General features: G+C 39.3%; 3 protein-coding genes and 1 long non-coding RNA gene across 5 annotated transcripts; 2 read left to right on the top strand and 2 right to left on the bottom strand.

Moving 5' to 3' along the window:
* Positions 1-192: 192 nt before the first annotated feature.
* Positions 193-2185, bottom strand: LOC133710315 (uncharacterized). Its single transcript, XR_009846598.1, has 4 exons — positions 2055-2185; positions 1898-1967; positions 1748-1795; positions 193-649 (listed from the first exon to the last, which is right to left on the bottom strand). It is a non-coding gene; the product is annotated as an uncharacterized LOC133710315 (long non-coding RNA).
* Positions 2186-2498: 313 nt separating this feature from the next.
* Positions 2499-5096, top strand: LOC133709481 (uncharacterized RNA-binding protein C1827.05c). Of its 2 annotated transcripts, none has more exons than XM_062135249.1 (9): positions 2499-2590; positions 2806-2925; positions 3036-3150; positions 3248-3303; positions 3804-3851; positions 3948-4045; positions 4413-4482; positions 4574-4684; positions 4799-5096. In XM_062135249.1, the coding sequence occupies exons 2-9, from the start codon at positions 2812-2814 to the stop codon at positions 4847-4849; spliced, it is 663 nt and encodes a 220-aa protein (XP_061991233.1). In that variant the 5' UTR covers positions 2499-2590; positions 2806-2811; the 3' UTR covers positions 4850-5096. The 2 variants fall into 2 exon arrangements, with proteins under 2 accessions (XP_061991233.1, XP_061991234.1); XM_062135250.1 differs by having other exon boundaries at positions 2563-2692.
* A 188-nt stretch (positions 5097-5284) lies between these two features.
* LOC133709482 (polygalacturonase At1g48100) lies at positions 5285-7690 on the bottom strand. Its single transcript, XM_062135251.1, has 7 exons — positions 7389-7690; positions 7154-7282; positions 6838-7059; positions 6523-6730; positions 6178-6259; positions 5963-6071; positions 5285-5887 (listed from the first exon to the last, which is right to left on the bottom strand). Exons 1-7 carry the CDS (start codon positions 7626-7628, stop codon positions 5480-5482), a joined length of 1398 nt encoding a protein of 465 aa, XP_061991235.1. The 5' UTR covers positions 7629-7690; the 3' UTR covers positions 5285-5479.
* A 15358-nt stretch (positions 7691-23048) lies between these two features.
* Positions 23049-25968, top strand: LOC133709714 (cysteine-rich receptor-like protein kinase 3). The gene is made up of 7 exons (XM_062135550.1): positions 23049-23964; positions 24053-24166; positions 24240-24379; positions 24469-24679; positions 24789-25023; positions 25108-25252; positions 25341-25968. The coding sequence occupies exons 1-7, from the start codon at positions 23199-23201 to the stop codon at positions 25674-25676; spliced, it is 1947 nt and encodes a 648-aa protein (XP_061991534.1). The 5' UTR covers positions 23049-23198; the 3' UTR covers positions 25677-25968.
* The last annotated feature ends 50 nt before the right edge of the window (positions 25969-26018 follow it).

Raw genomic sequence — 26018 nt, 5'->3', positions numbered from 1 at the left:
ATTACAGAAAATAGGGGATGTCCTGATTGTCCTAGCTTTTTTGAATCTTGGGGTTATCCGGCTTTTCTTGAAGTACTTTTGGTATATATACTGTTTTTAAGAAAAAACCAAAACTCAGCATATTTTATATCAATCAGGGGTAAATATAGAATCCCACGTTGTGGTAATGTAGTATATCCACACACATTTGCATCCTTATAACGAAAGTTAAATTCAACTTACTAAAACTGTGATTAATCTCTAAATCTATGTGTAAATAGGCTAGATAGAGAATTTAACATATCTTATACATTAATCAAACCACGCATGACAAAAGCCTCTCCATAATCAATTACATCTTTGTGTTGTGCAAGGTAGTCTTCTCTCCTGCATGCATTCACTCTTGAAAAATCATGAAGTTTCTCACAAAAATGCACCTGAATCAATTCCTTCTCATATAAACACACATCACTCGATTCAGATTATTGAACCTAAACGTAAGCCTGATCTAATTCCAATTGATGATTTGCTGAAATGAAAATCAATTACTGAACTTTGACAAACTTCATTCATCGATCAAAGCTGATGAAAACTCAGAGAGAATGCAAGTCTAAGTACCTGCCAGGCATCGTAGAAAAAAGAGTCTCTTGTATGAATTTTTTGAAACGCACTGCACAAAGAAAAAGGAAGAGAGGAGTTAGTGAATCAGCAAACAGCCTTAAGTACTGAAAACTAATTATTCCTGCATCCAAATTTATCAGGTTTACCGGAACGAATACTCTTGTCCTAACAAAACGGAGATCAAATAATGATAAAAAAGGAAAACAACATCAAAATCCCAAAACCACATAGATCTGGGATTTGGCATGAAGTCTAAACTTCCTTAGGAGCCCTTTTTCTCTTCTTCATGTACTGGTAGTGATCCTGCCGTATCTACACAATATATATATATATATATATAAAAGCAATCCAAATCCAATTCCCACAAATACCAAAACCCAGAAAGAATTTTTTCATCAAAAAAATTGAGCAGGACTTGAGTCTACCTACACCCAATTATATTTGTTTCACAATTCTTACTCCATCTCTGGCCATGATGATTTGTTTCCGCAATGAAACCATTACTATCACACAATTCTGAAACCCCAGATAGCACAATAATATCCATAATTATCAAAACCGGAGATAGCCCTATGGCGAAAATAATCTTAAAATTTCAATTCTTAATCAAGAAACCCAGTACTGGAAACTTTTGAAACGCAATGCACCCAATTATATTACACTACTTCTCTTGTGATTCGAAATGAACCTTTCTCGGTGGAAGGAAGGAGATATTTAGGAAACTTACTTCCCGATCAGTTTGTTGAGAATTAATTCATAGTTTTTGTAACTTCACTGTTTAAGTCATAGATAACATTAGTTTGTTGAGAATTAAGTCAGTCTCTGCTTCTGACATTGAAGTATTGGGATCACAAAGTCTTAATCTTTTGGTGTTACTATGCTAATGAAGATTTGGGGGTATTATAGTTGGTTAGCTTGAACAAAATGGAATGAAAAAGATGAATCGCCTGTTGAACCAAGTTCCATAAATACAATAACCTCAAGTTCTCAACTTTTAAACTAAATTCAGAACACACCAGTAATACTTGATGAGACTAAAGCAATCAAAATCGAAAACCCAATTAACCCAACACCAAACTGAAATCACATTCGAACTAAATTCCACACCACCAAAACAAAAACCAACAAAAAAAGACGCGAAATTTACCTCATCGTTCCCATTTGATTGCTTCTGAAACCAATTGAATTTTAGCACCTAATCAAACAAAAGGAACAACATCAAAACCAAAACCCAACTGGGTATTCCAAATTCACAATCTTTGAATCCTAGATCTACCCAGATAAAAGAAAAGGGCACCTCGACTTGGGAAGTGGAACATGGGCTGTTGAAATCGACAGAGGGATGCAGCTGAAAACAAATCAAGTAACTGAAATATTGTTAGATAATGAAAACCATCGAGATTGATAAACTGAAAAAGAGACCAGCAGAAAAAAATTCTCAAGCCAATCCTCACCCATCAGAAACAAAAGTAAAGGTTGATTAAGAGGATCCTCTAATGCATGGTTGAGCAATATAGTATATACGCTCTGCTTCAATCATGGTCGGAGGTAGAAGTGGAGGAGAGCGAGAGAAAAGAGAAAAAAAAAAAAAAAAAAGCACAGGCTGATCAAAGGCTTTTATACCTAAGGCTAATGGCATGACTGTAAAAATGGAAAAAAAGGGAGGGCAAAACCATAATTTCAGTCATCGGCTCAGCTTGAGCCGCTACTGTTACTCGGCTTAGTAACAGTAACCATCCCACCAACTTTAGTATATAGTATAATAACTAGCTTTTAGTTTTTTTTTTTTCAGAGAAGAAAATAAATTTTGTAATTTGACAAAATCCAGAACCGTAAGACCCAATCATATGTGATTGTAACCCAAGCCCATGCAAAAGCCCAATATCATGCCCAATACATCAGAAGTATAACTGGAAACCTAAAACACAAAACGCGCCTCTTCCTCTTCCTCTTCCAAAAACCCCAGCTCTCTGTACTCTCTTTTCTTCAGGTAAACCCTCTTTCTTCCCTGCTCTCATAGACATAGCTCCGGTCTGTTTGTGATTCTGGGTTGTGCTTGTTAATTGCGCCTTTTCAAAGTTTTTTTTTTTAGGTATGATTTTTCCTGTGCTGGTCCTTAGATTTTGGTTTCATCCAGATATTGAGGTTTTGGTATTGCTTGAGATTGATTGCTCTAAATAGACGACGTGTTTGTGTTTGGTGCAGAGCGAGATGGGGGCGAAGGCGAAAAAGGCCATGAAAAAGCAGCTGAGCAAAGCTGTTTCTGCTTCTGCTTCTGCTCAAAAACCAGTTGCTAGTTCCGCTACTGCTGCTCCTGATTTCTTGGTATTCCATCAACCTAGTTACTTTCGAATTATGCTCTCCTTTTTTGAGTTTCTAGCTGTTTTCTTATTTGTTGATGATGATTTTTTTTTCTTTTTTTTTGATGAGGAAAGCCATTAGAAGGCGGTGCTGCGCGTAAGCTCCCGGAAGAGAAGCCGAAGGAAGATGTTGCCAGGGTTGTATACATCAGTCGGATACCGCATGGCTTCTATGAAAAAGAAATGCAAGGTACAGTAGATTTTAGAATTTGATGAATGAAGAAAATTGTCTAATGTTTGGGGAAGGTTGCTAGATTGAGTTCCGGCTAATTAGCTATCTTTTGCAGGTTTCTTTGGGCAGTTTGGTGTAATTAAGAGATTAAGAATTGTACGCAACAGAAAGGTAAATATGCCGGGATTGAATCTATAATTGGGTGATTGACTGATGACTTAAAACTTTGAGTTTGTGGTAGCAATTACCAACAGCTTGTCTGTGAATCACTTATCTGATTTTCTTTGAGGGTTTAACTGGAGGCATATCACATCTTCTAGGATTTTCCTGACAACTTGTAATTAGGTTTTATGTTCTGCATTAAGAAATTTATGCAAGCGTAATTCTAGTCTTCCTGAATAGAGAGTGCTTTTAAGTGAGTTAATGAGTAAGTTTTTCCCCTGAGCATAATCACTGCTTTTTCTTTCCTCCTAGAAGCTTGAGCATTCGCAAACAAAAGATTGTTCCTTTTCAGTTGAGCATGTATTACCTGAGCAGAATCACGCCTTTTTTCTTTTCTCTTTAGAATCTTGAGCATTTGCAAACTAGAGATTGTTCCTTTTGTATTTTTCTTATAGTCGATTTTTTTTGTGTGACATTATTAACGTTTTTTCTTCATCTAATGTCAATAGACAGGAAAGTCCAAGCATTTTGGCTTCATCGAGTTTGAGGACCCTGGGGTGGGTTATATTTTATTATGATGATTTTCTAGTTTCCAAAGCCTGTTGTTTCAAATAACTTTCCTTTTTGCTAACATTCTGTTGCCTTGTATGCAGGTTGCGAAAATTGTAGCTGAAACTATGGATAATTATTTGTTGTTTGAACACCTTTTGCAAACCCGTCTTATTCCTCCAGAGAAAGTTCACCCGAAGTTGTAAGAAGTTGCATCTATTTTTAAATTTTAATTATGATATTATAGTTAGGATGGGATCAAATGGCGGTTAAGTTGTTTAGTGGCTTGAATTTTTTCACCAAAGAATTTCATATAATGTGGTGCATTCAAAGTGAACCAAATGATTTGGGATGGCCCTTGAAATGGAGAAGGGAGGGAGGAGATGAGTATACTCACTTGTTTGTATCTTATTTAGGCAAGCAAAAGTTAATGTTGGCATCAAAATGACATCCAACCCGAATAGTTTAGGTTGATGATCAATGTGAAATAGGGTGACCTGTGTAATCCTCTAATTGTGGTTTGTCCGTTACCCTGAAGCTACTAAGTGTCTGTCTTGTTTGTTTTCTAGGTGGAAAGGTTGCAACGTTCGAGCCAAACCCTTGAACTGGGTTCAAATTGAGCGCAAGAGGCATGATAAGGTATTCATTGCATACATGAAAAACGCTGACAACATTTACATTACCAAACAAACCTGCCACTTATTTTTCATTGCGGGGTGATGATTTTCAGGAAAGAACATCGGAAGAGCACAAAAAGCTGGTGGAGAAAATTAAGAAGAGAGATCTGAAGCGTCAAAAGAGAATTGAGGCTGCTGGTATTGAGTACGAGTGCCCAGACATTGTAAGATTCTACCGTCTGTTGTGTGTTATCTAGGATTGCTGCAATTGTACGTAATATTACACCAGTCTGCATTTCTTTGTTCTGTTACTTATCCATGTTTTTGATTCTTTGCAGGTCACTAATGATCAGCCTGCTCCAAAGAAGAAGAAGTTGCGCCTAAAGTAGGTGGCATGGGATTCCCATCTCATCCCCTCTATGTCAGGTTGATTTGATAGGGGAGGATGAAGCACTCTAGTTATTCAATCCACCCCCCTAACTGGAAGGAGGCTTTCTGGATACCTGGAGATTTTGGTCTTGAGCTTTTATCTTACATGTATCGGTTTGTAGCTTTATGATTTCTGACATTTTCTATAGTTCATGTAGTGTATCCCAATGGACAAGTTTACATAAAGTATCTTTAGTTTTAAAGGTATCCCATGTAGAGAAATATTATTCTTGAAAAAAAGGAGCCTCTTGATAGGAATTAAGGGAGGAGCCCAGCCTTGGCTGCAATCTATAGTTCTTGATGAAATTCTGGAGTTGTAGTTCTTAAAAGATCGAGTTTCAAGAGTGGCTAGTAGCTCTCAACTTCACTCAATCATATATTTACCAACAAAAGTTCTCTCCGGTACTTCTATCCAAAACATTACAATCTTCGGACACCAAAACGCTAAGTCAGATGCACTAAAATGGGTCGAAAGTACATTACAAATACAAGGATGGATCAGGAAACATGCATTTATACCATCACCTTCAAACAGTGAAAAAATCCTGTCGAAGGGAAGCTTATAATAAGAGGAGGTTAATCCAAATTTCCTAGCACAGATGCTGACGATCATGTGACTTCGCTATTCTCTCGACTGGATTTTCATCTCTTCTCAAGCAGTAGTCCATGCTTGAAGGGACCAAAGGAGCTTGTGACTTGCCATAAGAGTTCCAACACAAAGCGTGTTGAAATCTCTGGTACCCTGCTGAGGGCTTGAGCTGAATATCAATGAGGTCAACATCTGTGCATGGAATGTCGCTGCTGCAAGCAAGATGAACAGGCTGCACCGAATAAGTCCCAATTATTTGGTCATATTTCACACCTGAGATTGCTACAGCTCCTGTTTGGTTCTTGCAGGACTTCTTGTCACAGTAGTATTGGTCTATCATTATCGGAACCTTCACATTCGAAACTTGGATATTGGAAAAAGATACATTCTTCACAGACCCAATGCCTCCCTGCGAAAGGGTTTAATCAGAAAAGAGAGCAGGTGCTTATGGTGCTTATATATTTGTTAATTTGATAATTAATACCTGCCATGTTTTGATCCTAACTCCAGATAGAGTGTTTTGAAATGTAATGTCATTGACAATTATATTTGAGACACAAGCAACACTTCTGTCTTTTCCAAGTCCTCCTAGACTGTGGAAAGAGAAAAGGTTTGCAGAATCAGAAAATTCATACTATGAAATTTTTTCTAGGAATTAAAGACTATGATCGTTTCGAAGTGAATGACAGTATGATATACCTTATGCCATGGCCAGGGCCACAATTGATATGATGAACATGAACATTGGAGCAGCCAGTTTGTATGGATACACAGTCATCTCCTGTTAGAAAAAGAAACAACTTTAGAGTTTAATAATCTGGATTCTAAGAGTCGCCGTCTTAAGTTTGGCAAGTTGTATTTGTTTTCTCTGTGCTGACTTTTTAGAAGTTATGGTTCAGTCATAGTTTACGGTTTAAAAGAGTTTCAGATATCTTTTGCTGTACAAGTCCAAGTGCGCCACACAATATATAGCTTGGCACTCACTATAGTTTAACTGGCACTGACTACTTTAAAGGTGGAAGTTACTAACTGATTAATTCTTACCACAACCAATAGTAGAATGATGAATTTCGACGTTTTGGGTGTTCTGCAAGTGAATTCCATCAGTATTTGGACTATTCTCTCGTGAAGATATGGTAATGTTGTCAACTATGATCCCTCCCGAGCTGTCAAATTTCAAATGGCACTGAGGGCTGTTTATGATTCTGATATCTCGTACTGTCACATCATAGCTTGAATAGAATCTCAAAGCCTGCATTTCAATGTGTACAAAGGAGCAAGTTATCATCAAATAAGCATGTCATTAAGGTACAAATTATATTTGTTTTTTGGAACAGAGTAAAAGTAAAAAAGATTTACAGTGGGTTTGAAATTCGGCGTATGCTTGTTGGACTTCTTCTGCAAGTAATTATAGATTGAAGAGGAAGAGGAACTACTAGTCCACCAGTCAGAGCCCTGGCCATCGACAACTCCGGTGCCCTGGATGGTGAAGTTATGAACCCATTTGAAGTTTATCCACTGAAACAAACTGGACTTTGACCATGAGCTAACTTTTGGAGGAGCCATTAGAGTTCCATCTATCTGTATGGTCCAAATCATGTTAATAATCACTTTCTTTCCATATAACTTAGGAACAACAAAATTAAAGAGATGATGAGAAAGCAATTTCATTAACCTGAAGAACAACGTCAGGCATACAAGGGCCTTGAAGAGTTATTGGCTTGATGAGGAACTTGAATCCTGAAGGGATTTCTACACTAGCCCCATTCACTTTGCAGGCAGCTTTCCATGCCGCTATGAGCGCCTGATTGGTTGGCATGCATTGATCTTAAGACATTTAGAAGATATTCTACCAGAAAACACACAAAGACGAATGCAATTAGCACATATAAGTACACTCATTCTTTTACCTTAGAATCGTCGGAGACACCATCACCCTTGGCTCCAAAGGACAAGACAGAAAAGGAACCATACTGAGGAACTGGAGTTGGAGCAGGACGAGGCAAATGTGAATCATGAGTGTTATTACCACCTTTTTGATGTTTTTGGGGTTTGCTCTTCTTGGTTTGGTGCTTTCTTGCCTCAACCGAAGTTATGGAAAATGTGACAAGAACAATCCAGAAAAACAGTAGTAGAGTGGATGAAGTCATCTGTATTTTAAGATTTATGTGTGTATCTTATAGCAGAGAGCTGTTATTGCTTCCGAGTTTCAGGAAGCTAGAAGTACTCTGCTGCTTGAAGCAGGATGGAGGTTAAGGCAGTTATGGACAGTTTATATAGGGGTCATTGGCCTTGCTTGGATTCTAATTAATTAATACTGCTCATAAATAAAATACCCTTTATTTCTAGTAGTACTTTCTAGACTGCTAGTTTTTTTTTTTTTTTTTTGAAGGGAGACTGCTAGTTTTTTTGTTATGTATAAATCCATTCAAGTCTAACTGATCATGGCACTCCTTGGCCGGCTACCTGGAATATACACACTGTACTACACTAGCAATAAGGTGCTCACTTTTTATACAATATGATGAAATTTGTATTAATAATTATCTCTATGTGTGCTCTGAGTCACACTAAACTCTCCCAAGATTGTTATACAATGATCTTGATGAACTGTATTAGCTCTCTCTTTGAATGACCAGCTATTCTCATGTAACACCAGAGCTAAACCTAGCAAGATCTTTTGAACTATAGTCTTTATATGCTGCATTTAACATTGTCATTTCCCAATAACACCAGACTGCATGCTTCTTAACTGATATATAGGATCATTTAAATCTGTGCGTAGTTAACCATTCCATTCAATCCTCTGTTAAATCTAAGCTAGCTGCATATAAATCATTGATGAGCTGGTCTATTCGTTAGCCTCCATCTAAATTAATTATTGGATATTGTAAGACAAACCATTATTTTTTGTTAAGCGGAAGCTGGATCAGGAACAATTATTTTTGTGTGGATAGATAGAAATTAGGATAACATGCACTCGTAAGCCTTGGTGATCTAGTATTATAGTTCATAAGAAATTGCTGCAATCTAAAGGGTAAATGATCTGGATTCCTACACCAATTCATATATAACTTGTATAAGGGGTGCCACTATGACCTAACTTGTATAATAGAATCAGGGTCATCCCCAAAGTGCATACTTTACTTTTTTAGTAGAAATTTGAAGAATATAAATTGAGAAGGATGATGGTAGGTCCTAGGTTTTGAGTTCAAGCAGACAAATGAGAGTTGGTGATTCGGTGATTCGAGCACTGACGAATTTCTGCTGTGAGGGCCATATATCATAGTGTCAAAGTTAGAAACTAAACCTACAGCAGAAGAATATATATAATGCTGCACAGGGATGGCAAAAAGCTAGGTAGAAGAAGACTAGTGCAGTAAAGAAAGTGGTGAATCTCCCTTTTCTTTTTGTTTGGGGCATAAACAAAAGGAGTGGCAGGTATTTTAGTTACAAGTTGGAGAATTGAAGCCATTACAATAATACTCCTGGTTCGGTCGTGCCTTTATTTTAGTGTAGCCGGCCGGCCTGTAGCTTCTTTTTTCTGGTGAAAGTAGAGAAGAGGGCATGGTGGTTCACACATTGAGGCAAAGCTAGCTTAAGCTAGTGAGAATGAAAAGGGGAAAAGGAAGCAGAAAACGACACGGCCTTTTAGTTAGTTTTTTTTTTTTTTTTACTTTGTCAAGGAGACCCAAAGGCTTCCTAGGCCCAAGATAAACTACTTTCTCTTTCTCTGTCTGTGTCTTCTTGTTCTCTATAATACCCCGAAAAATCCAAATTAATTTCCGTGGATTTTTAGAAATGATTTCACGATAGTGGGAGCGAGTACGAGGCTCGGAGAAGTTGTGGAATTAGTTCGAACAATTTTTATTCGAAAACTGAACGTTTTAGGGGAGGTCAAAGGAGTTGACTTTTTATACGTTCAAAATTTGGGAAAACTTCCTTCATGAAAGTTGTAGAGCTCGTCGATACGATCTCGTGCATATGTGGAACGCAGAAAACGGAGTTCGTATGAAGGAGTTATGGCCATCAGAAAAAGTTTACATTTTAGTATATATTGATTTTTCCGAAAATTAATTCATAAATTCCAATTTCCATTTTTGGAAACTGTCGGTTCTCTCCTCTCTCTCCCTGCGTTTCGCCCCTGTCGGCTTCTCCTTCCTTTTTCTCCGTCGTCCGGCCACGGCGAGCTGCCCCTGAGGACTGCACGGCTTCGCCTCGACTACCTGCAGCTGCTGGACGTGGTAGTTTCCACCGGCACGGGCCGAAAACCGGTGAATCTGAGAGAGTCCGATCTGAACTCAAAACCGAGTCAACGTCGATATCTCTCGATTCCGGCCACCAATCCTCATCAGACTTCTTCCATTGGCTTCGCCTTGACCTTGCGCACCTGTCTGTGGCAGCCTTGCACCGCGGCGCGGCCTGTAGCGGCGGAGGGAAGCTCGGCCCGATTTGAGTTCGATTTTGAGTCAACGCCGATATCTCGAGTTCTAGGCGACCAATCTTCAATATTCTTGGACTGGTGAACTCAGATTGAGGATATGAACAAGTTTCATGAAGGGATCGAGCTGAGTGGTGGAACTTTTTACGTCGAATGGAGCACCCGCCGGTTTCTGAAAAATTTCCGGCCAAACCCAACTGTTCAAGGTAATTTTCGACCCCTTCCGGTCATTTTCAGACTTCGTGCTAGTTATGAAAGTTGTCAAGCATGATGAGAGGAAGAAGAGCAGCCCGGCCCCGACACCATTGGTGGTGGTCGGCGGCGGCTCTGCCACTAACTCCGGCGGCCCTTTCCGGCCACCTCCGGGGATCAAAAATATGGTTTCTGTACATTTTCAGATTCTATATTTCAATACGATCATTTCGATATATTATACGCAATTTTTGGATATCGTATGATTAAGTTATGAATTTTTAAGTTTAGATCGATTTCGATCGTTAGATTTGTGATCTGTGAAGTTAGGACCGTCAGATGGACTTGTAGTTTTGATATGATGATCTTATGACTGTCCCAGTGGCTTTGTGTGGTCATGGGCGAAGATCCGACCGTTGGATCTTCGTATAAATGCAAAACAGTGATTAGGAAGGCGATCCGTGAGGATCCGACCGTTGGATCATCATTTAATTTCAATCCGACCGTTGGATTGTCGTTTGATTATGTTTTTGAGTTATTGGCTAAGTTAAGGTCATGTTTGATTAGGTGATCGACGGTTTGATTTGGCGGACGATTCGTGAAATTGTATTTTGAGCTGTTAAGAAGACGCAGCGGGAATATAGAGGTGAGTAAACCTCACTGTGCTCATTTGGTTCATATTACGAACCGAATAAATTTAATTACTTTATTTGTCGCAATTGTGTGAAAATATTTGTGGAATAAATATTTGTTTTAAAATCATATGGACTTGATCAACTACGGTCCATAGGTAAGTAAAACGATTTTAATTATACAAAATGAATTTCACGATTTTTATGCTTGAACTATAGTTGGTATTAGTGATTATCCCTGAGCGGATAATTACGTATATATATATTTACGTGGTTATATATGGATTGGTGTGACATGGAGATGTGTGATTTTATAATGATTTAAGTGATGTGAAATCGAAAACGTGATTTACCATATTCATTTATGATGATAGTGATTGGTGAAATTATATTGGAAATTTATGAATGACGTGGTATTGAGTGATGATATGATTGAGTATGGATTGGTGATTTTTGGAGTTGTATTTTGAGTACATATATATACACAATAATAGTACGTATCATGGTATTATTGATCCTATTGTGTGAAAGAATATTATTGTACTCGATTGGTTGAGTTTAGGGTCAACATAGTGACCAGTATGGGGGAATCGGATGCTCTAATACTAGGCGGATGATGGGCTACGATTGGTCGAGTGTAAGAGACGCCCCAACCCTTATTGGGTGATGGGCTAAGTTGAGTATGTGTATCGGATGTTCTAACCTATGTTGATGAACTACGATATTGATAATCATGTCGGATGCCATAACCTAGGCCAGGTGATGGGCTACGATTCAGTTAGAGCTCTAGTCTGTCAGTCACCGTATTTGTATAAATACGCTTTCGGGGTTTCGGAAAGAAATATGTGAGTTTAGATCCCGTATTAATCTTTGGTGATTTAGAGTGGTGATTTTAGTGACTGATTTTGGGGATTGTGGATTGCTTTGTGGTTGTTGTGATTGTTGGTTGTTTTGCTTGAGTTAAAAGAAATATGATTTAATAAATCAACCGTTCATTTCTTGTTTACTCATACGAGCTTTAAAGATTTCTTTAAAGCTTACCGGGTTTTGTGTTGTTGCCAATTCCCGGTGCACTATTAAATTCAAATGGTGTAGCGGGAAATCCTACAGGTCAGGAAGATCAAGGCGGAGATCGTGCGGGTTAGAGTTTTTGTTTCAGTTTACAGCTTTGTAAATTGTGAGATGTATTATTGAGAGTTGTGAAGTGTGGTTGTTGTGAGAAAAAAATTCAGGACGTTTATTCTATTAAGTTGTATAATTCATGTTTTCGGATTTTAATTGTATTTAAAATTCGGGGCGTGACAGTTTGGTATCAGAGCGTAAGGTGCATATTTGGTGATGTGTCAATACCTTCCGAGTGATGGCCCGTCTGCAGCGGATCCCCATCGTGTGCTCTTCGGTATTGGCTAAGTCATTGGGTATGCGTGAGTGTTGGGAGTTGTTTAGGCCGCTAGGTCGTTTTAGGAACGTGAATACCTTCCCTATAGTATTGACTTGGTTAATATGAATTTGTATTTGACTTATACTGTGTTTTAAGTGTTATACATGTATTAGCCAAGCATACTATACTCCTTAGGTGATGGAGATTCGAAGGGGTTGTACTTAGAACCTTACAGTTGTCTTGTAGGTTCGTATTGGAATAAGTTCGGTGGCCGCGAGTTACAATCCTTGAGGAATAGGAACCTCTTGATTCAACTTTGTTAAGTCAACGAGGATTGTTTTATGGAAATGAGGTTCTTTTGATTGTTGAAGTGTTTGGTTGAAGACATGGTGTGGACCTATGCACGTACCTAGTGTGGATACGAGTATGAATTGTTATAAATTTTGTCTTCTTAAGTTGGACGTACAGATGTTTAGATGAGGTGTACGTATCAAGGATTAGATATCTTGTTTTATAAATAGACGTCTTAGTGGAGTTTTGGTAATTGACATGTGATACGTGATTAAAGTGACTCTGAGGCAATTATGCTGACCTTGTGTGAGATTGAATTCTTAGTGTAGACTAAGAAGGTTGTGTGGTGATTTTATATACACTACGTGATGAACTTTTAGAAGGAAAAGTTATGAGTAAAAGTATGGGTTTTTCCCTGATGTCTATAGCAGACTTGTGCATATGGCAGCCTTGTGGTGGTGCCAGTAGTGTTTATTTTATAACAGTTTTTATGGCAGTGCTTGTAGTGCTTTAGTGGTAGTTGTGTGATGTAACCATTTGATAGAACTCACCTTGGTTAAGGTGTTAGCCATTGAACAGGATTCTTGACTCTGTGGTTTGGGAAGAGATTGATATAAATTTTTGAGTGTAGTGAGGTAATTTGGAGATACTTAGGTTATCTATAAGGAGGGTGGTGGAGTTTGTTATCGAGGTGATACCAGGTTAGATACCTATATTAATGTCGCCTTATTGGATGAAACTGAACTTAAGGAGTTGAAAGTTCAAGGTGAGAGTTTACTTGAGTAGAGATTCATTAGAGCTAGTATTTTTCCATGATGGTACTGTATTGAGAAAGAAGAAGAATGTGACTATGTTCCTTCTTTAAGGTGAAACATGACCATGATTAGATTTGGTACTAAGGATATGAATTCTCGATAATGACTTGGAGTGAATTTGTAGCATTCTTTTGAGACATGTACTTTCCTGCCCAGTGAAGGATATGTTAGTGTTCTAGTTCTAAAGATCACGAGCGTAAGAGGTGTTAAGTTTGGTGCTCTATAGGTGTTTCTGAATGGGAAGTGTTTAGCTTTATTAATCCCTGAATTCTAGCGACGAAATTGTTGTGTTTGGTTTGACTCAGAGGATACTAGCTAGACCTCGATGCGACTTAATTGATTGTTGGATTCTTTTTGAGTGATTGTTTTTATTGCATCATTATGAAAGATGTGTGCAGTAGAGTTGTTTATGGTTTTGAAAATAGTATTGGGTGACCAAGGTTCGATCCTTGGTGTTGTTGTTGGTTAAACAAAAAGAAGAAACAACATGCACACCATCTTATTGATTTATTATTACAAAAAGGAAATTGGAACTACGATATACTAAGCCTAATCAGTGGCTCCGGATGGGTTGAGGCTGAGCTCAAGAGAAACTGGAGATCCACGGTTGTAACCGCCTGAGCCACCGAAATAGTAATCATGTGCACTACCTTCCTCGGAAGTAGTCTTCAGGTTACCAAAGACGTCCTCGCCGTGCACGGGGAACAGAGGAAGAGTTTGAACCTCCTGGTGATCTCCTCCTCGTTGTTGCAGGGATGTTTGTCCTCCTGTTGTGCCAAAAGAGTTGTACTAGTATTAGTGTTGAAGTGTGAGGAAGAATATGAAACAGAATTTAAATCAAGAAATCCTTCATTACCAGTAGAATAGGTGGAACCAAAGTTGAGATCAATGGATCTACCATCATCAGTAGAACTAGTGGACCCAAAATTGATGTCAATGGATCCACCAGCTGGCCCAAAATTGATGTCGATGGATCCACCAGCACCAGTAGAACCAGTGGACCCAAAATTGAGATCAATGGATCTACCAGTACCAAGAGAACTAGTTCTCATGGGCACTGGAGCAGCCTGATTACACCTATTCATCTGCTTCTCTCGAGCCCTGACGTTCTGGAACCAAAAGTAAATGTTCTTACCCTCAACATACCCATACTGGTTCAGCTGGAGACAGATCTCGTGAATCTGCTCTGTAGTTGGGCACTTAAATCCCTTGACGTAGTAAAGATCCTTGAGGATTCTTATTTGTTCTGGAGTAGGAATCCATCTGGTACGGCTTCGCCAGAAATCCACGTTGGCACTACTTCCAGCTGCTTGGGTGTTTCCTCCCTCCTCTGTTGGTTGCTGTCGTTGTGGTTCCATTTGTTGCGGGGTTTGGAGCTCCATTAGTTGCAGAGTTCGTGGCTCTTGGGTCATGGGGTGAGAGGATGTGAAAATCGAGGAATACATGGTTTAGTGTTTGAGGGAGATTTTGTTAGAAGGATTGGAGTTGTTGAACTGGTGATTGGAGATCTGAGATTCTCAGAGGAAAGATGAGATCGAATCTTCAAATGGAAGAAAAGATCTGAGAAAAAAGGATTGAAGATTTGGAGGAAAAGATTTAAGATCTGAAAGTTCAGAGGAAAGATGGGATTGAATCAACTAGATGGGAGAGAAGATCAGAAGAGAAGGATTGAAATTGATGAAGAAAGGATTTGAGAAGAGAAAGGCTGAAGAGTTGAGAGAGAAAGACTTGAGCTCGGAAGAAAATTTCTTTTCTTTTGGAGTGAACAGTTTTTCTCCAGAATGCACCTATTTATAGAACGAGGTGAGCAGATCTCCACCGTTGGATGGACGATCTCTGAGATTCAATCCACGCGTTGGATTAAAGTCGCCCCGAAACCCGGAAAAGCTGTTGGCGCGTGGAGAGCGTGTAAGGGGACCGAGGGAATCTCGAGGCGCTGTGGCAGACAGCTGTAGCCGAAAGCAGATTTGACTGCCGTGAATCACGGAAGGGATAAGCCGTGACACAAGTGGGCCGTACTTGGGCCTGTCTCGGATCAAGGCATCACTGTAGCTGTGGGTGGAGGCCTGATGGGCCGAGTTTCAGAAACAGTTTTGGACATGATGGGCCGAGTTTCTGAAACAGTTTTGGATGAGTTGGGCCGGATTTCTGTAACAGTTTTGGATACGTTGGGCTGGGTTTCTGCAACAGTCTTGGATGTTTTGGGCCGAATTGTTGAAACAGTTGAAACAGTTGGTTTAAATAAAAGGATTGGTATGGATAATAACGTGAGCAGCCGTGCTCGAGTGGTTGAGTGTACTGTTTGTGTACAAGAGGTCTGAGGTTCGAACCTCGCCTCTCGTTTATTTTTATTATGTTCGTTTATGACATAATAAGTATAAAATTTGTACACATTATATTAAGCACAGCTTGTGCTCCAGTGGTTGGGGGACAAAGGTTTCGTGCGGCAGGTTGAGGTTTCGAACCTTGCCTTCCCCGTTATTTATTTATGTCACTTATGACATAATAAATATAACACGTGAGCATATATTAATGAAGGCAGCTCTTGCTTCAGTGGTTGGGAGCAAAACCTTCGTGTTTGAGGTCGGGAGTTCGAACCCTACCTCTTACAAATATTTTTGGGTCTCGTATATGCTTGATATACGGACGTATATACGGTATGTACGGTATACATACGTATATACGGTCTGTACAGTATGCATACGTATATACAGTTGTACGGTATGCATACGTATATACGATCTGTACGGTATGTATACGTATATACGGTATGTACAATTTCATACCGTAGCCGAGTTGGAAGTTGGTGGGCCGATTGGTAGGCCCAAATAGTAAGCCCAATTGTTCGGCCCGAATAGTAGGCCCAAATGTTAAACCCAAAGTGGTTTGGGCCGGTTCGAAATGTAGATGGTTCGGTTCTTCGGCCCAATTGGCCAGCCCTAATGCTTAGCCCAATGATTGAACAAGCCCAAGTCATCGTCACGGGGTGACATATTTTATTGGCGTGCTTTTGGGGATGATTTGTTTTGAGTGATGCATCTCTATTGTTGTGTAGAATAGTGCATGCTTAAGTTTTACTATGGAGATTTACCGTGATGCTAATTGAGTAGCAAAACACTTTGTGGGAGTGTTTACTGTGCTTGTATGCCAGTACAGAGTGATGATCTATGTAAAGATCTATGTGGGGATCTATGAGATGATCCACGTGATGATCTTGTGTATGTGATGTGGAGTGTTGTTGAGCAGTTGTTGTGTGAGTTTACGTTTGTGATGAAAGGATTTAGTGGCCATAGGAATGTATTTTATACAAAGAGCTGAGGCTCTGTAGATTACTACAGATTTGGAAGAGATGGAGATTCTATGGTTAGGTCAACCTTAATCGAGAGGAATTGACTTACGCTCAAATTTCGGGACGAAATTTCTTTAAGGAGGGTAGATTATAATACCCCGAAAAATCCAAATTAATTTCCGTGGATTTTTAGAAATGATTTCACGATAGTGGGAGCGAGTACGAGGCTCGGAGAAGTTGTGGAATTAGTTCGAACAATTTTTATTCGAAAACTGAACGTTTTAGGGGAGGTCAAAGGAGTTGACTTTTTATACGTTCAAAATTTGGGAAAACTTCCTTCATGAAAGTTGTAGAGCTCGTCGATACGATCTCGTGCATATGTGGAACGCAGAAAACGGAGTTCGTATGAAGGAGTTATGGCCATCAGAAAAAGTTTACATTTTAGTATATATTGATTTTTCCGAAAATTAATTCATAAATTCCAATTTCCATTTTTGGAAACTGTCGGTTCTCTCCTCTCTCTCCCTGCGTTTCGCCCCTGTCGGCTTCTCCTTCCTTTTTCTCCGTCGTCCGGCCACGGCGAGCTGCCCCTGAGGACTGCACGGCTTCGCCTCGACTACCTGCAGCTGCTGGACGTGGTAGTTTCCACCGGCACGGGCCGAAAACCGGTGAATCTGAGAGAGTCCGATCTGAACTCAAAACCGAGTCAACGTCGATATCTCTCGATTCCGGCCACCAATCCTCATCAGACTTCTTCCATTGGCTTCGCCTTGACCTTGCGCACCTGTCTGTGGCAGCCTTGCACCGCGGCGCGGCCTGTAGCGGCGGAGGGAAGCTCGGCCCGATTTGAGTTCGATTTTGAGTCAACGCCGATATCTCGAGTTCTAGGCGACCAATCTTCAATATTCTTGGACTGGTGAACTCAGATTGAGGATATGAACAAGTTTCATGAAGGGATCGAGCTGAGTGGTGGAACTTTTTACGTCGAATGGAGCACCCGCCGGTTTCTGAAAAATTTCCGGCCAAACCCAACTGTTCAAGGTAATTTTCGACCCCTTCCGGTCATTTTCAGACTTCGTGCTAGTTATGAAAGTTGTCAAGCATGATGAGAGGAAGAAGAGCAGCCCGGCCCCGACACCATTGGTGGTGGTCGGCGGCGGCTCTGCCACTAACTCCGGCGGCCCTTTCCGGCCACCTCCGGGGATCAAAAATATGGTTTCTGTACATTTTCAGATTCTATATTTCAATACGATCATTTCGATATATTATACGCAATTTTTGGATATCGTATGATTAAGTTATGAATTTTTAAGTTTAGATCGATTTCGATCGTTAGATTTGTGATCTGTGAAGTTAGGACCGTCAGATGGACTTGTAGTTTTGATATGATGATCTTATGACTGTCCCAGTGGCTTTGTGTGGTCATGGGCGAAGATCCGACCGTTGGATCTTCGTATAAATGCAAAACAGTGATTAGGAAGGCGATCCGTGAGGATCCGACCGTTGGATCATCATTTAATTTCAATCCGACCGTTGGATTGTCGTTTGATTATGTTTTTGAGTTATTGGCTAAGTTAAGGTCATGTTTGATTAGGTGATCGACGGTTTGATTTGGCGGACGATTCGTGAAATTGTATTTTGAGCTGTTAAGAAGACGCAGCGGGAATATAGAGGTGAGTAAACCTCACTGTGCTCATTTGGTTCATATTACGAACCGAATAAATTTAATTACTTTATTTGTCGCAATTGTGTGAAAATATTTGTGGAATAAATATTTGTTTTAAAATCATATGGACTTGATCAACTACGGTCCATAGGTAAGTAAAACGATTTTAATTATACAAAATGAATTTCACGATTTTTATGCTTGAACTATAGTTGGTATTAGTGATTATCCCTGAGCGGATAATTACGTATATATATATTTACGTGGTTATATATGGATTGGTGTGACATGGAGATGTGTGATTTTATAATGATTTAAGTGATGTGAAATCGAAAACGTGATTTACCATATTCATTTATGATGATAGTGATTGGTGAAATTATATTGGAAATTTATGAATGACGTGGTATTGAGTGATGATATGATTGAGTATGGATTGGTGATTTTTGGAGTTGTATTTTGAGTACATATATATACACAATAATAGTACGTATCATGGTATTATTGATCCTATTGTGTGAAAGAATATTATTGTACTCGATTGGTTGAGTTTAGGGTCAACATAGTGACCAGTATGGGGGAATCGGATGCTCTAATACTAGGCGGATGATGGGCTACGATTGGTCGAGTGTAAGAGACGCCCCAACCCTTATTGGGTGATGGGCTAAGTTGAGTATGTGTATCGGATGTTCTAACCTATGTTGATGAACTACGATATTGATAATCATGTCGGATGCCATAACCTAGGCCAGGTGATGGGCTACGATTCAGTTAGAGCTCTAGTCTGTCAGTCACCGTATTTGTATAAATACGCTTTCGGGGTTTCGGAAAGAAATATGTGAGTTTAGATCCCGTATTAATCTTTGGTGATTTAGAGTGGTGATTTTAGTGACTGATTTTGGGGATTGTGGATTGCTTTGTGGTTGTTGTGATTGTTGGTTGTTTTGCTTGAGTTAAAAGAAATATGATTTAATAAATCAACCGTTCATTTCTTGTTTACTCATACGAGCTTTAAAGATTTCTTTAAAGCTTACCGGGTTTTGTGTTGTTGCCAATTCCCGGTGCACTATTAAATTCAAATGGTGTAGCGGGAAATCCTACAGGTCAGGAAGATCAAGGCGGAGATCGTGCGGGTTAGAGTTTTTGTTTCAGTTTACAGCTTTGTAAATTGTGAGATGTATTATTGAGAGTTGTGAAGTGTGGTTGTTGTGAGAAAAAAATTCAGGACGTTTATTCTATTAAGTTGTATAATTCATGTTTTCGGATTTTAATTGTATTTAAAATTCGGGGCGTGACATTCTCGCACGCTTGGGGCCACACGTGGGTCACGGGTCGGTGCGATTGTGCAGCTGCATCATCTTCGCCTATGGTTCTGGGCTAGTTAGCCAAGTATTATCCAAATTAGCGTTCATAACCAACTACTTCACGCAGAAGGTGATTATGAACTTATGGGCTCTAATTTTATGCCGTAAAGATGTCGGTACTTTTAACATGACAAACAACTCTATACAAGAGAAAATTTAGCATCTAAAGAATAGTATCTATGCACTATAGAATAACAGTAGGTAAGTAGTAATTGCGTAATTAATGAGGAGAGAGGAGTGAACCTTTTATAGGTGGGGAAGAGACTGATCTCTTCCTTGTTTTCGATGTGGGACTGATATGCTTCAGTTCCCAGCTTCTGATGCTTCAGCGAGGTGATCTTAGCGCGGCGCGTGGCGGTGCGTCAGCAATGATCTGGGGGTGAGCCGAGGCTCAGGCGATAGCCTGCTTGGCTGTGTTTCCGTAGGTCACATCGTTGATGGTTGTCGGTACCGTTGGCAGTAATATGAGCGTAGCTCATTATAGCTAATTATGCTTGGCAAATGCTCATGTAAGTAAAATATCATGTTTTCATTTTTATTTAACAGTTAGAAAGTTTAAAGTCACTCACATCGATTGTAGAATAAATAATAAATAAAATAAAAATAAAAAAATTAAGAATTACTTGATATATTTTATTGTAGATGAAAAACAGAAAAAGATCATTCCATGTTCTCTATTATAGATAATGAAATCATCTTCTCTATCATAGATAATGAAATTCACATAATAATTTGAAAACCAAGTGTTGGTACTTCAACTTAAACATCCAAAAAATTTATTAAGAACATGCTAGACATTTCTCAAGGTTGTTTATTTATTTATCTATACTATTATTAGGAGAAGAGAGCTTGTTCTCCATAACTAAAATTTTTAGCAATTTACCCTTCATATGTTAAAAGACTTTGAATCAGAAATAATTAATTGGGATAATAAATTCAATTTACAAAACAAAAAATAAAATAAAATAAATGTAGTGAAAAGTGGAAACATGGTGGATTTCTATGAGGAAACTCCCACTATTTTTAACTACCGGCCTCCACACACAATCTTTAGGGAAAAAAGAAAAAAAAAATACAACCCTACACATAATGTGTGTAGACTGTAGACCCATGCTAGTTATATTTTAAGAAGAGTTTCTATTCTCTCATGTTGATCTGAAATTGGTTGGTTATTGTTCAATCAAAAAAAATTGGTTGGTTATTGGGCCTTACACTTTGTTGGGCCAGTAAGATAACACTGCTACGACATGTCGTATAATCTCCTATAGTTTAGGCCTCATCAAAAAGCCCACGGATCAAGTGGGCCGATGGAGGCCCCGGCCGGTCAAAAAGCCTGCCATAGGCCCGGCCTGGTGGGTAGAGGGCTGGGCTTGGTTTAGGGGTTTGAAATCCGGCCCGGCCCACCAAAACCCAGTTAGGCCCGGCCCGTAAAAGCCCGCAAACAAAAAATATTATATAAATAACACAGAAACTGTTGTGCAGAACACCTAACTTCGCTGAATTACTGGGAACTGCTCGGATGGAATTAGGAGTTGTACCCTATATGCACGGAAAGCCCCATGTGTCTAGTTTCTGAAGAATTTTACGGTTTACGATTCCGACTTTTCTAGAAGGAGTTATGGCAATTTAAGTGAAGACAATTCTGCTTGGACGGGAATCTGCAACATCTTTTACAAGTTCATGTCTAGAACCGAACTTCGCTGAATTACTGGGCACTACTTGGATGGAATTAGGAGCTTTACCCTATATGCACGGAAAGCCCCATGTGTGTAGTTTCTGAAGAATTTTATGGTTTGCGATTCCGAATTTTCTAGAACGAGTTATGGCAATTTAAGTGAAGGCAGTGCAGCTTAGACGGGAATCTGCAACATCTTTTACAAGTTTATTGCCTAGAAGGCTCAGCACATATATTTGGAAATCTTCAGTGTGCCACATCATCATTATTGAAGATCCAAGACTTTTAGACATGTTTATATATGTGTGCTATATATATATATATATATATATATATATACAGCCATTCTCAGGTGCGGACGTCCGTACCTAAGCAAAAGGTACGGATTTCCATTTTTTCTCCAGTTTCCGATCACACATTTACATCTTAACCGTTCAGTTTTTAGGTCCTAATGTATAGATCATCTTTGCAAAATTTCAGCCAAATTGGTGATCGTTAATGCATTCAAAACTGCAATTTACAACAATGAATACGAACTGTTCCGGTTCGAATCTGTCGAGCGGTTGGTTTCTCCGAATTCATTTTCCATTTCATGGTTGTTTTAGAATGAACCTCAACAATTTAAATGCAATGTATAAGTCAATACAACTTTAGGAGGCAAATTGATATAAGCCAACATCTTTGTAATTAAAATTGAAGTTTTTATCTTATGTTCACGCACATCCATCGATGAAATATTTACAGACGTGATGTGAAAAAATAAGCACGTTTCGCAGTCGTCATGCCATCGGTCAACTAAGAAGACATACAAGTGACGACGGTTGACCAATTCAATCGGATTAGAAAATATGGTGAAATTGGCTAAATTTTTTACCACACTCATAATTTATTGTAATAATCATATCCAACGGTTGGTTTTTTCATTTTCTTTGAATTGATAGAGGTTGCTCTTATAAATATAGGTTTATAAGAGTAACTAAGTTTGATCTAGTTGATCGAATTCGAAACGAGAACCAAATTGGCTGAAATTTTTACAACCACCATAAAACATTACAATCTCTCCATCGAGCGGTTGGTTTCTCCAAATTCATTTTCCACTTCATGTTTGCTTTAGAATGAACCTCAACAATTTAAATGCAATGTATAAGTTATACAACTTTAGGAGACAAATTGTTATAGACCAACGTATTTGTAATTAAAATTGAAATTTTTATCTTATGTCCACGCATATCCATCGATGAAATATTTACAAACGTGATGTCAAAAAAATAAGCATGTTTCGCGGTCGTCATGCCATCAATCAACAAAGAAAACATAAAGTGACTACCGTTGACCAATCCGATCGGGTTCGAAACTACGGTGAAATTTACTACATTTTTAACCACACACATAATTTATTGTAATAATCACATCCAACAATTGGTTTTCCCATTTTCTTTGAATTGATAGAGGTTGCTCTTTGAAATGTATGATATATAAATATAGATTTATAAAAAAAATTGTGTCTTTAAATATTTATTATAAATAAAGCCCACAAGACCCGTCCATTGACGAGGCCTACCGTAGTTACTACGGCGGGAGTAGCCGCATCTCCATCAGCCAGTAGTAGACTAGTAGCCCACATGGCTCCTCAGTCGGACTGAGTCAGTCCTCCCCCTTTCTCAGTCAAATAAATCTGGAAACCTGCTAGTCTTATCCTAGACGTTCATTCTTACACGGTAACAAGCTTCCGTCTCCGTCACCCCCCGCCTTTGACAGTTGACTTTGACTTTCGCCGCAAATCCAACCCATGCCATCATGAATAGCCTGCCCTTATCACCTTCACAAACACCTTAATTCCTCTCACTTCCCAGTTCCCACCATCACCACCTGGTCATCCTAACCATCATCATCATAAGTAATTAAATTAATCATATTCAGTAACCCAATAACAGAGATTGGACCAAAGCTTAAAACTTTGAGTGCAACTCTAGAATGTCTAATTGCATCCCAGTTCTGCTCATTTCTCTCTTGTTTCTGTTACTCAACTCCGCTCTGGCCGATCCACGAGCGACAGAGGCGGCTCTGATATGTACAAACGACACCGCTTTGGTGGCACAGAGACAGTCCTTCATAGCCAACTTCCTGGCAGCCCTGGACACGCTGACCCGTCTCATTTCCCGCCAAAAGTACGCTGCCGTCGTCAACGGCACCGGAAACACCACCGTATACGCTTTCGGCGAGTGCATGAGAGATCTTTCTCAAACAGACTGCAACCTCTGCTTTGCTCAGTGCAAGACACAGATTCTGAGGTGCCTGCCGTTTCAGAAGGCCACTCGTGGGGGTAGGCTTTTCTACGACGGGTGTTATCTCCGGTACGACGACTTCAATTTCTTTAATCAGAGTTTGAGCGCCCAAGACACGAGTGTCTGTGGGGTTAACAATTTTGGTGGGAATCAAACGGTTTTTAAAGCTAATGCATTGGAATTGGTGAAGAATTTGAGCGTGGAAGCTGCCAAGAATGATGGGTTTTTTGTTGGGTCTGTGAATCGGCGGAATGTAACGGTTTATGGGTTGGCTCAGTGTTGGGAATTGCTGAATGGCTCTGCTTGTGAGAAGTGTTTGAGTGACACAGTCACTAGAATCGGGTCCTGCCCTCCGAAACAAGAAGGGAGGGTCTTGAATGCTGGCTGTTACTTGAGGTATTCCACCCAGAAGTTTTATAACAACAATACGGTGACGGATGGAGGAGGAAATGGAGGTTGGTTGGTTACTTCGGTTCTAATTTGATCTTGTTAGTGCTATTTTAAGTTTCTGGATGATAATTTCATTGTGTAAATGTTTGATAGGACACAATCACTTGGCTATAATTTTGGCTATAACATCTGCTGCATTTGCTCTTGTGCTGGCTATTTCCGCCTTTGCTTTCTGGGGAAGGAAGAAGTTTCTGAAGAAAGGGAAAGGTACAAGCTCTTGACATTCATCTCTAAACATTGAACTTTAAATTGACATCACTTTTTTTTTTCTTCTTTTTAGAGAAAAAGCATCTAGGTGCTCTGTTTTCCATTGTGAACAAGTCCCAACTCAATTATTCATATGAAGTTCTTGAAAATGCCACCAATTACTTCCATGATTCTAACAAGCTTGGACAAGGAGGATCTGGTTCAGTTTACAAAGTAATTTTTCATTTCAGCAATTTCTTTCCTACTCTAATATGATTCAATATATGGAATTAATTAGGTGAATCATCCTATTGTCAATACAGGGAGTTTTGTCAGATGGAAAGGTTGTTGCCATAAAGAGGTTATTCTTCAATACAAGACAATGGGTGGATCATTTCTTCAATGAAGTCAATTTGATCAGTGGAATCCATCACAAAAATCTTGTAAAGCTATTGGGATGCAGTATTACTGGCCCTGAAAGCCTTCTTGTTTATGAGTATGTTCCAAATCAAAGCCTTCATGACTATTTTAGTGGTAATAATCTCTTCTATGTCGTGTTTTGGTTAATAAGACTATATAAGTCGGTTTACATCATCAGTCCATTTACTTAATTGTTACTATCAATGTCTTCTTTGATTTTTAGTGAAAAATAATCTTGAGCCACTAAGGTGGGAGTTGAGATATAAGATCATATTGGGGACAGCTGAGGGCTTGGCCTATCTTCATGAAGAATCAAAAGTGAGAATTATTCATAGGGATATAAAGTTAAGCAACATTCTGCTGGATGAGAACTTCATGCCGAAGATTGCCGATTTTGGACTTGCTAGGTTGTTTCCTGAAGATAAAACTCACATTAGCACTGCCATTGCCGGTACATTGTAAGTTCCTCAACTGCTTCTGTTTGCTTCATAGATGTCTTTTCTGTTTTACAATGTAGAGAACTGAAATATTTGCTTCTTTAGAGGTTATATGGCTCCTGAGTATGTCACTCGTGGCAAGTTGACGGAGAAGGCAGACGTTTACAGTTTTGGAGTTCTTGTCATTGAAATCATATCCGGAAAGAGGATCAATAGCTTTGCATCAAATTCTGTTTCTATCCTACAGACGGTAAGTCATATAATCATTATGCTTCATTACAAAGTACTTCCAGTTTAGCAAAACTTAACCTTCTTGTTTATGTCTTCATATCATTTAGGTTTGGGACTTGTATGGAACGGGTCAGCTATGTAATGCAGTTGATCCAGTTCTAGAGGGTCAGTTCATAAATAGTGAAGCATCTCAATTACTTCAAGTTGGACTACTTTGTGTTCAAGCCTCTGCAGAGCTGCGACCATCAATGTCATTTGTAGTGAAAATGCTCACTGATCAGAATCTTGAAATTCCTCAGCCGACACAGCCACCATTTCTCAATTCTGGGAGTGCAGAATACAGCAGGCATAATATTCCTTCTGGGACTTCCAATTCACAGCCCGAGTCTCACACACATTCTTCAAGGAATAGTATGACCCAAAGCTGGATTGAGCCTAGATGAGCTACCTCACAAGACCTACACCAAACCATCGGTTCTGAATTAAATCTCCACCAACATTTTGGGAAGAGCTGGTTCAAGCAATGGACTAGCTGAAACAATCCCCATTGAACCATTGATATCAGATGATGATCGATTCAACCCTGCAGCTTGCGAGTCTGCTAAATTCTGAATTAAAATCAAATGTACACAGTATTTTTGTTGTCACAACATCGGCAGAGCAGAAAGGAATGCCAAAATCATGTATACTACATGTAAATATGTTTTACTATTTCTCGGGGTAAATGTTCTTGTACGGTAAATGTATGTGTTTGTTAATCAAAATCAGTAAGTGAATTAAGTAAG

Source organism: Rosa rugosa, chromosome 5 (genome assembly GCF_958449725.1).
Source record: "Rosa rugosa chromosome 5, drRosRugo1.1, whole genome shotgun sequence".
NCBI lineage: Eukaryota > Viridiplantae > Streptophyta > Magnoliopsida > Rosales > Rosaceae > Rosa > Rosa rugosa.
Note: the sequence above shows the minus strand (reverse complement) of the source record. Positions and strands in the feature narration are given on the sequence as shown.